Raw genomic sequence first — 10,161 nt, forward strand, 5'->3', positions numbered from 1 at the left:
AGTTGTGGCCCCTGCAAACACCCTCAGCCCTTCTGGGCTCTGCTGGAGCCTGAGAGCAGAGGCACGTGTGGTCCTCGCAGGGGAAGCTCTGCTCGTGTACTGTGACCCCTCTGGGATGTGTTGCTTACTTTGCCCTTCCTGTAAGTCGGGATGTTTTTGTGCTGCGATATGGATCGGCCTTACCCCATCTCAGGCTTTCCTTAGAACAAGCAAAGGAGAATTCTCTTTATTCAGTAAAAAATCCCAAGCAGATTTCGTAATATTGCTCCAAACGCCTGCTGCAATGGGGAACTTGAGGGCAGCTGGGACCCAGGCTTTTGCCATCCCTCCCTGCTCAGGCTCTGTCAATGGGAGGGGAGCAAACCCTCCCGCTAATTCAGGGTTAAACCCACAAGCCCAGCTCAAGCTGAAATGTGGTCGGCTGTGCTGTCTCTCGACTTCCTTGCCACCTGTGGCCAACACCATGGGTTTCCATTTCCTCAGCCTTGTGTCGCTGTGTTTTTCAGCACACACCATGTTCTAGACCAGAAACAGCTGCATTTTTTGTCTGTAGGGTCTTCTGCACCCAGCTTGCGAGCTGCTTTGGGCCAGCAAGCCCCATGGGATCCTTAATGTCTTACCAGGATTTAATTGACTTCTGGTAGCTTCTGCATCACCTCTGCAAAGGTGCTTTAATTGCACTGCTTGTTTCTTTTGTGCCTCTGCATTCAGTTTTTTAACATTTTGAGGTTATTTTGTTCCTGGATTGCTTAACCCTGTGCTAGGAGGGAGCTGTGACTCCAGTCTGTTGGATCCTGGTTTCCTACCTCTGGAGAGATGCACAGCTCCTCCTTTAGTGGGACAGGTCGTTTGGTAAGGCACGACTCTGCGTGTCCTACTCCCACATCCCTGCGCACATCGCTGGCTTTTTATAGCACGATATAGCACAGGAGGGAGTTTCCCTGACTCACTCGCTTGGGAGATCAACAGCGTGGCTGAGCTTTCACTTGCGTTTCCCAACTCTGACTGTTACAAATGTCTTGGCAAGGAGCTGGTGGAGTTTTGAGCTCTGTGGCTGCAGATACTCTTTGCACCTGGGCATCCGTGGATGCTGGGATGGCACTGCTGGTCCCTGGTCAAAGAGCATCTGCATCTCTCAGGATAGGATGGGAAAATTTGGCTGGATCAGTTTTCTGTGTCTCCCCAAGTCCAATCTCCTTCAGGAAGCTGCTTATTATTCATGCTTATCCTCATGCTTGCTTCTTCAGTCTCCTGAGATAAAGTCCTGACCGTGGTTGTTAGTCATAAGTACATCATAAACATATACAGACTTCTTTATGCCTTGCAGCTCTGTTTTAGAGCTCTTGTGCTGTCAGGATGAAAGTGGTGAGGTTTATTTCCCTGGAGAGACCTCATGAAGAGCGTGTGAGCATGGTCCTGTTGTGAAGCTCCTCTTGCTGTATGTCTGATGCTTTGTCTCTCTGCAGGAAGGAGCACTGGAAGCTGCTTGGGAACCTGAAGACCACCGTGGAAGGCTTGGTGTCCACCAGCAACCCGAATGTCTGGTCCAAGTATGGCGGCTTGGAGCGGCTCTGCAGGGACATGCACAGCATCCTCTACCACGGGCTCATCCATGACAAGGTAGGGCTGTGTCCTGCCAGCACCGCTGTCCGTCTGCAGCAGTGTTAGTGCCTGTCATGAGCAGCTGGGACGGTCCTGTCTGCTGTGGCTTGCTTCGGTGCTTACAACGCTTGTAGCATCACGGGAAGTTATCGAAGCAGGAACTGAGCTTGCCTGGCAAGCGCTGAGGTTGTCAGAGGGACCCAGGCATGTGTTCTTTCTGTCTCATCCCCCTTTGATGTGGTTTCTCTAAAGCACCTGTGCCCCCTACGCTGAGACCAGCTCCTCTCTTCTTTCTTCCTACTGCAGCGAAGTGCTGAAGTTGCATTTGCAATGAGTCAGCCCGGGTATCGTGTCCACTCGGACAAGTTCCCAGCGAGGGCTGGCAAGAGAAACCTCACGTCTTTACTGTTTCTGGTTAGCTGTGTTAATAACGGGAACTGGCAGCTGAATCTGCTCTGCATGAATGAGATCTCTCTTTCCGGGCTCTCGTGCTTTACAGTTGCTGTTCCCCCCTCCACGGCTGCCTGGAAGAATTTCTCTTTCCCATTTGTGTGCAGAGGCCTGCAATTACCGCCACAGTTAATTTATAGTGGAAAGTTGGAGCGATTCTGCAGGGTATGCCTGGGGGAAGGCTTCCTGTGGTGGCTCTGCCACCCAGAGAGCAATTCAGAGGAGCCCCAGGTGGCTTGGACAGGCCAGCAGGGATCCAGGGGCAGGAGCATGGTGTGTTGCCTTCCTCGATATGGGTAAAGGCAGCTCTTTTACTTAGAAGTATCTCCCCTACTTGAGCACGTGTGGCACTGATCAAGCCAAGACAGCTGCAAAGGGAGGACTGTAAAAACACAACGTCTTAACAGAGGTTTTCTCATAGGTGCTCCAGCAAAACACTTCCTTTTACTTGTTATTTTCTCATCAACTTTTTTTCCTACAACTGGGAATAAACTTTAAAAAGGTGAAAAAATCCATATGTACATGTTAAGAGAACTAGAGTGAGAGATTCTTAAACTTTTGAGTGAATTTTATTTACTTGTCCAGAAAACCTCGACTCAATCTAGAGGATTAAAATTGCCATGTTAGTTCTCTAGTCTTAAAAAAACCCAAACCACCCCCCCAAACAAATAAACCGCAAGACAGAACCCATTCCTCTGACAGCTGTGAAAGAGGAAACAGAGGTGGAAGGAAAAAAAAAATAAAAATCAGCCTTTTGGTGAAGAGAAACATTTTGGGGCTGTGTTACACCCAATGGGGTGGTGAGGAAAACAGCAACTTTGCTGCAGTTCCTCTTTAACGGGAAGAATAACTAAGAAAAAGATAACTCAGCTGAGAGGTCACTTCATCCCTTGAGCTACAAAACTGTTACACGTTTGCGTTGTTTTTCCTCTGTACAGCAGTGCTGTTTTTCCTCTGCCTGTTTTCTGGCCTCTTTTGCTAGGGTCAGGGACTGTCCTCCCACGGTAGCATGGGGCTAATGGGGAATATTGTCATTTAACTGGGAATTGGGAGGTGGTGTCTAACCGTGCCTGTCCCATGCAGGTGTGCTGCAGGCAGAAGGATTACTGGCAGTTTGTGAAGGACATTCGCTGGCTGAGCCCCAGCTCTGCTCATCACCTGGAGAAGGTGGGTTCTGCTGGGGCTGCGAGCCTCACTGGTGGGATAGCGGCGCCTTGGCTGCTGGCCTGATGTGGGTAAAGCGGCTCCACGGCTTGTGGAGGCTGAAGCAGCTCTGTGTTTGTGTACAAACCACGTCCTGGGGACTCGGCTTGGCTTGGGCCAAGACAATCGGCTGCTTATTTCTCCCAGGCCGATCTCCAGCTCGGTTCGGCCGGGTGCAGTGAGCATCACCAAGGGAACTGGCACAAGCAGCGCTTTGTGCACAGAGGTGATCTGTGCGTCTGTGCAAATCCCTAAAGGTCTGGGCTGTCCCGTTTCAGGGTTGTGTCTTCACCATGCTTTTGGTTCTCCCGTTCCTGGCTTGTGCTGGCTGCTGGCACACGAGGATGCTCTTGACTGCCCTGTGCCAACATCCGTGGTCCCCACCATGGATGGGTGCTGGGGGTTGACCACTGATGGGCCCTGTTTGCATCCTGCAGCGTGACTCCTGTCCAGCTCCTCAAGCTGCAGCAGCTCAGGTGTTTTAGCTGTCACCTTCCCCACTTAATGTGTCAGCAAGAACATGACCGTCACCACCAGGGTCAGGATGGATTTGGGAGTGCAGGGTCTTTCCAGGTCAGAGGTGAGGCACATGGGTGGGAGCAGGAGAAGCTCACAGCGCTGGTGGCTGTCGGGGGACTTTGGTCACTCGCTGACCTTTGAAGCGTGGCTCCTCCCTGGTGCTTTTGTGTCTCCCTGGTTGCTGGGGAGCTGCTAGGACGTCCCGCCCTTCCCACTGACAGTGACCAGTGCTGCTATCAGGGGAACCTGTGTTGGAACAACCCCTGCTTGCCTCTGTGTGCCTTAACCTGTGCCTGGCATCCCTTTCCAGTTCATCAGCCTGCAGGAGAGCGGCCAGCCCGACCCGGAGGCCCCTGGGGACCAGGCCATTGCGCAGCTGTGGCTGCAGCACAGCCTGCAGTGCCACTGCCTGTCGGCACAGCTGAGACCGCTCCTGGGGAACCGACAGTACATCCGGAAATTCTACGCAGGTAAACGGTGCTTTTCCTTCTTATTAAGAAAATATCCAGCTGGTGGCGCTTCTAAGACACATGGGAGTGAGGGGGGAGAGCGGAAAAGGTGGTTTGCCTGTGAGCAACTGGTGCTGTCAAACCACGTGGGTGCAAGAGACCCCCCCAAAAAGCAGCTTTCTCTCCCCAGACACTGCCTTCCTGCTCAGTGACGCCCACGTCACGGCCATGCTGCAGTGCCTGGAGGCTGTTGAACAGAACAACCCCAGGCTTCTGGCTCAGATCGACACCTCCATGGTGAGTTGATGAGGTCCTGGCTTTTCCATCTGGCTCTCTCCAGGCACCAGTTGGCTGCGGCTGCTTGTGTGAGGTCTTGTTCAGAGCGGTGAACTGGTCCCTGTGCTGCCTGCATGAGCCTGGCAAGGTTTAGGGTGGGGAGATGGCTGCAGTGAGGTACCTCGCTTCTGGCTGGCATGAAGGATTTCAGTATGAGGACCTGACAACTGGTTCCTTGTAAGAGGCACCTCCAGGACATCTCCAACAGCTCCAGGCTTCGGGGCCAGCAGGCAGAGCTGCCTTCTCATGAGGGACAGCCACCGTCTGAGGGAATGGGTGGCACCTTGGGTGCCCACTCCTGCTGGTGACACCAGTGACCCCCCTGTCCACCCCCGTGCCAGCTGCCCCCTCTGCAGAGAAGGGGAACAGTGGCTGCTTTCTTTGCACAGAGCTCCCCATGGGAAGGCAATTAATGAGACGTCATTAAATGGGGGCTGTGTTCTTTCAGCTGGCCGGCACGTCACTGCCATCCCTGTGCACATTGGGTCCTTCTGCTGGGACAAGAGAGATGTGTGACCATGACGCTGAAGGACACCAGAGCCGTCTGCCTGGGGCACTGGGCTGCCTGGATCATTTCTCTGAAGGCCTGGTAATTTCCCGACAGGAGCTGCCGTGTAGCTGCGAACAACGAGCCCCTTCCCTTCTGCACTGTGCCATTTTTCCCTCCCCGTACTCCTACCCCCAGGGCTGCCCCATCTTTTCGGTCAGTGACCAGGTCCTTGCAGGTCGATTCCTTTCCGTTGCTGCTCCTTTAATATGTAGCCCCATAAATGCTGATTTATTAATGATGCCTCCTCTCTTCAGCTTACCAGGAAGAGTGACGATCCGACTCCGGTGACCAAGAGTCAGAGCCTGACTGCCCTCCCTGCGTCCCCGTACGTCCCCGCTGCAGGTTGCGCGCAGCAGCGCTGCTTTGGGTCCTTCTCCAGCCTCCACCATCCAGCCTCCTCTGGCCTCTCAGGTAACCAGGGTGGGCTGGGGAGCTCAGGATAGACTTGGAAAAGACTGCCTTTTTTTCTGCTCTTGGATGAGTGCAAGAAGATCTCTGCCCACGCTGGGAGGGAGATCCTTGGCTTTTGCCCATAGTGGGTGGATGTGTGGGTATGTAGCCATAAGGTTATTGCCTTAAGGTGGTCTGCTTGTACCAGGGTGTGTGACATCCTGCTCCTGCCTCTGTCCAGACAGGAGAACAGCCAGCTCCTCTGTCAGCTCCAGCTCCAGCCAGCCCCAGGAGCGCTGCTCATCCAGCCGATCCTCCTCCTTCAGTGAGGGCAGGTCCCCTCTGGAGCAGCCCGGCTCTGTCACCCGCTTCCACCTCCCCTCGCCCAAAGACCCTTTCTCTCCAGCCAGTGAGATGAGCTCTAGCACCACCAGCCAGAACGAGGACACTTGGACGGGGAGTCAGGATGATCCTCAGAGCGATGCTAATGATGGGCCTGAGTACCTGGCCATCGGAAATTTGGGGCGCCGAGGCCGGGCGTGCAGCAGCGCCAGCACCAGCAGCACCAAGAGCAGCAGCTCCAAACTCTTCTCCTCCAGCAGCTCCCAGAAGCTGGACTCTGTCTCATCCCAGGGGGAGCAGGGGGCAAGCATGGGTGCAAGCAGGGGCCTGAGCCTGTTGCGCCGGTCCAGCTTCTCAGAGGGACAGTCGTCAGCTCCACAGGGCATCCTCAAGAAGAGCCACGTGCGGTCACACTCAGACACCAATGTGAATTCGGGAAAGTTTCACGGTAATGGGACAGGTTTTTTGGGATGCCTTTGAGGTGTGGAAGCCTTTGGTGCTGGGAGGCTGCCGCTGGCTGCCCCTTTGACTCCATGGATCTGGTTGGCAAGGGGAGCAGTAGGTGAACGGTTGGGAAATTTGGTCTTTGCCCTTAGCTTTACCACTCTGCACTGGAGTGCTGGGCTGACATCTTGCTTCCCAGAATGCCTTGGGCCAGTCTGTGAATTGATATTGGCAGCTTTTACCAAAAACTTAGGAAATGGCAGCAATGCTGTGGCTGAAGCTGTCTTGCTTCCCCACAGCATTGCCCAACTGGGCCATGGTGGATAACTGGGCTGTGGCTTGGGCTCGTCCTACTGGTAGGATGTCATCCTACTGGTAACCTGCTGGGCCTTCCTGTGCTCTTCAATGGGTGAATGCATGCAGGGGGTGGGTACTGGGATGTGAGGGGACAACCAATTTGTAGGAGCAAAAAAAAAAGCCCACTAGTGCTGTCTTTGTGGGAGGTCCTTGCTGAGCAGTAACAAGTCTGTCTCTGTTTTCTCTCCCTTAACGCTGCTCTCCTCCTCCTCTGTCTGCCCAGGAGGCCTCAGGGATATCACCATTATAATAGAAGATCCAGTGGCAGGTTTGGGAGCCAGCATAACAGCCTTCATTAGTGATCATTGCATCAAGTTCAGGGTTTCCATCATCCCATCAGTGTCCATTCCAAAACCAAAAAATTCTTCTTCCTTGCGTCCCGCTTGGTGCTTTGAATGGTCAGGTTTATGCATGCGACCTGGATGAAGATCCCAGCATGGTTTTCCGGAGCAGTGGACCAGACTCAGAAGGGCACCCAGCTCCTCTGCATGGCATTAGGGAGCCCTGGCCACCGAGTCCCTGAGCTGTGTCCCCTGCCCTCCCCTCTACCCCTCAGCCTCAGGAGCCAGGAGAGGTTTCATCTCTCACCTAGTGAATAAGGGCTAGCAGTTAGGCACATGTGGGCTTGAGCATCTTATTTTTCCTTTCATTTAAGTGGATCTGCAGCACAGGGAGGTTTGGTGTTGGCTGAGTTCAGCCGTGCCTCAGGCAGCCATGGGCTCAGGACAGGTTTCCCTCCAAGTGGAGGTGCTGGGGTGCTGCTGTTCCTCAGCTCCACACACAGAAAGTGTTAGCAGCTCGAAGAAAAAGGGCTGTTTTCTTTTGCATCTGTTTAACAGCAGCAGTACCGTGTTTGTCTTGCTCACATCTGGGTGCTGAGGGCTCTGCAACTGGGAAGGCACTTCCTGGAAGTGTTGGGCATCTGAAAAGATGTGTCCAGCCCCGTGTCCTGCTCCAGCAGAGGTTGCTGGGCACTGCCTTGCTTTGCCCTGCAGCAGTAGGCTCTGTTGCACATGGCTGGTGGTTTCCATAGTGGTTTTCAGCGGGGTTGAGGTGACTGTGGGAGACCCTGCCAAGCTACAGCTTCCCACCCCAAGGGATCTCCCGTGTCACCTTGTCCCAGGCCCCATCCTGGTGGCTGCTACTTCATGATCTTGACAGGGAGGTGCTGGTGGGCTTGGGAGTCTCCAGTCCCATCAGGGTTATGGCACAAAGCTGGGAGCAAAGAGGTGGAGAAGGCAGGGCTGCCCTTCTCTTGTGCTCAGGGTGTCAGCCAGCACTTGCCCCATGTCTGTGCTTCTGTCCTGCTCCAGCTGGGGTGTTTTCGGTCTCCTTCAGCAGTCCTCCAACACCCAGCCGGGCCCTCCCCGGGACCGTGGCTCTCCGTACAGCACCAGTTGTTGTTGGTCTCGGTCTGCTCCTGGCAGTCCCCACCGGCTCAGCCCAGCACGGAGCTGCACCATGGTGCATGCATGGGGCAGAGCCCTGCCCTGCGGAGGTCACCTTGAGCGCTGCAGCCCGGACTCTGGGGAGCCCTGGCTTCTCATTGAGCAGGAGTGTGCCCTTCAGATGACTCTTTCACTGTTGTCCAAGCTGCTTTGCAGGGCTGGGAGCCCCACAGATCCCTTGGCTGCTCAGGTTTCCCCCTGTCTCATGACTCTGTGCCCTATGGGATAACTCTTCCCTTGGAGATGCTCCAGCAGGAGCACGGGGCTGGCAGAGGTGCTTGCTGGAGGCTGTCCCCTGCCTCTGCTAGGTGGTAAAGAGAGGAAGGCTCAGGACTGGACTGCTCCATGGCTCTCATGAGCTTCTCTTCTTCTCTCTTCCTGAAGTACCCCTCTAGCTTTGTCCCCTCCCAAGCTTGCCCTCAGCTGTGGCATGGAGCGGGCCAGCCGAGCAGAAGGTGTCCCTCCTTGTTTCCCATCTGTTTGTACCTGCCTGTGTGATGCTGAGCCCCTTCCATTTCACCCTGTGTGATGGCTGGATTGCCTCCAGAATACTGATGTGTGCCTGGTGTCACCTTCCCTTCCAGAGTCCCATGGTGATTCGGGTGGAGGGAGAGGGCCTGTCTCTGCTTCCACCCAGAGCAGTGAACTGAGCACCCCCAGCTCCCTCTACATGGAGTATGGTAAGTACAGCCACAGCAGGGACGCTTGCTCCTGGTCAGGCTCCTCCAACGGCTGCGGTGGCCTCAGCTTCTGGCACCTGCTTGTGGGAAGTTGGTTGGGCACTAGCAGGGCTCCTTAGTGTGGGGATAGCAGCAGGTCCCTCCCTCATGTTTGTCTCTTGCTTTTCTAGACTCTGGGCAGTACCTGAGCTCAGGAGAGGGGATGTTCAGAAGACCCTCAGAAGGGCAGTCCCTCATCAGCTACCTCTCCGAGCAGGACTTCGGCAGTTGTGCAGATCTGGAGAAGGTGAGGGAGGCAGCAGCAGCAGCTTGTGTGCATGTATCTTACTGCAGGTTCAGTGATACTTCCCTCCATGGGGAAGAAGATCCCATCGTATTTCTCACTGTAGAGCTGTGCACAGATCTTCTGTGTTGAGTTCTTTAGTGGTGTCTGGCAGCCAGGATCTGCCCATGCAGCTTTGCAACATGTGAGGGCTCCTCAGAGGCATGTGCTGACTCCCCAGAGCAGATGTGTTGCACATCCTCTTCATAGGATACCCCTTGTTTTGCGGTTGGCAGGGATTAAGGTCTATCTCCCACCCTCTGTGAGTAATAAGCTCTTTGCCGTCACAGGTGGGGAACAAGATTTTGCCAAGTCTTTCTTGTTTCTCCATGGTAGAGCCTTGAGTGCTTTTGCTCTTGCCTTGCAGGAGAATGCCCACTTCAGCATCTCTGAGTCCCTGATCGCTGCCATTGAGCTGATGAAATGCAACATGATGAGCCGGCAGCTGGAGGAGGAGGAAGAGGAAGACAGCGACAAGGAGATCCAGGAGCTTAAACAAAAGATTCGCATTCGGCGCCAGCAGATCCGTACCCGGCAGCTGTTCCCTGCCTGCCAGGAGATGGGCTCAGACAGTGGGTGATGTCTTTTGGGCTCATCGGCTGGTGGGATGTGGGTTTTCTGTCCGTGGCCTGTCCTTCCTGCCTGTTTGTGGGAAACAATCGTATTGTTGCCAAAGTGTTGCAGAGATTTGTGAAACTCTGCTGCTAGTGAAGACCATAACGGGACTCATACTGTACATTGATAACACTGAGTTATGCAGTGTAATTTAATTTTGAACCCACAGTGTTTTCCATCCTTGACCTCCATTCCTCTCTGCCCTGGCAATACTGGGCTGTCAACTTCTCCCTTAGCTGTTAGTGACCCTTCAGAGCGCTTCCACTGATGACCCTGGCCGTGTTGCGTTTCTCCCAGGTCTCATGGCGACAGACAGCGGGTCCCAGTTCAGCTCGCACGGCTCCATGCGTCTCTCTGACTCCGGCTCCGCGGAGGATGTGGAAGAGTACGAGATCCGAGGTAAGAGAGAATGGCTGCGCTGGCTTCTTGCATAGACACAGGCTTCTCCTTGGTG

General features: G+C 54.4%; 1 protein-coding gene across 1 annotated transcript in view; it reads left to right on the top strand.

Moving 5' to 3' along the window:
- Nucleotides 1-1,476: 1,476 nt before the first annotated feature.
- KIAA0226 (KIAA0226 ortholog) overlaps nucleotides 1,477-10,161 on the top strand; it is a 16,583-nt gene continuing 7,898 nt past the window's right edge. Inside the window, exons 1-11 of the mRNA XM_010178753.1 lie at nucleotides 1,477-1,620; nucleotides 3,136-3,219; nucleotides 4,085-4,244; nucleotides 4,414-4,520; nucleotides 5,008-5,148; nucleotides 5,364-5,520; nucleotides 5,741-6,289; nucleotides 8,675-8,770; nucleotides 8,941-9,056; nucleotides 9,460-9,664; nucleotides 10,005-10,106. Coding sequence (XP_010177055.1) covers nucleotides 1,582-1,620; nucleotides 3,136-3,219; nucleotides 4,085-4,244; nucleotides 4,414-4,520; nucleotides 5,008-5,148; nucleotides 5,364-5,520; nucleotides 5,741-6,289; nucleotides 8,675-8,770; nucleotides 8,941-9,056; nucleotides 9,460-9,664; nucleotides 10,005-10,106 — 1,756 coding nt within the window. The 5' untranslated portion in view covers nucleotides 1,477-1,581. The remainder of the gene's footprint in view (nucleotides 1,621-3,135; nucleotides 3,220-4,084; nucleotides 4,245-4,413; nucleotides 4,521-5,007; nucleotides 5,149-5,363; nucleotides 5,521-5,740; nucleotides 6,290-8,674; nucleotides 8,771-8,940; nucleotides 9,057-9,459; nucleotides 9,665-10,004; nucleotides 10,107-10,161) is intronic.

Source organism: Mesitornis unicolor, unplaced genomic scaffold (assembly GCF_000695765.1).
Source record: "Mesitornis unicolor isolate BGI_N332 unplaced genomic scaffold, ASM69576v1 scaffold29302, whole genome shotgun sequence".
Classification (NCBI taxonomy): Eukaryota; Metazoa; Chordata; class Aves; order Mesitornithiformes; family Mesitornithidae; genus Mesitornis; species Mesitornis unicolor.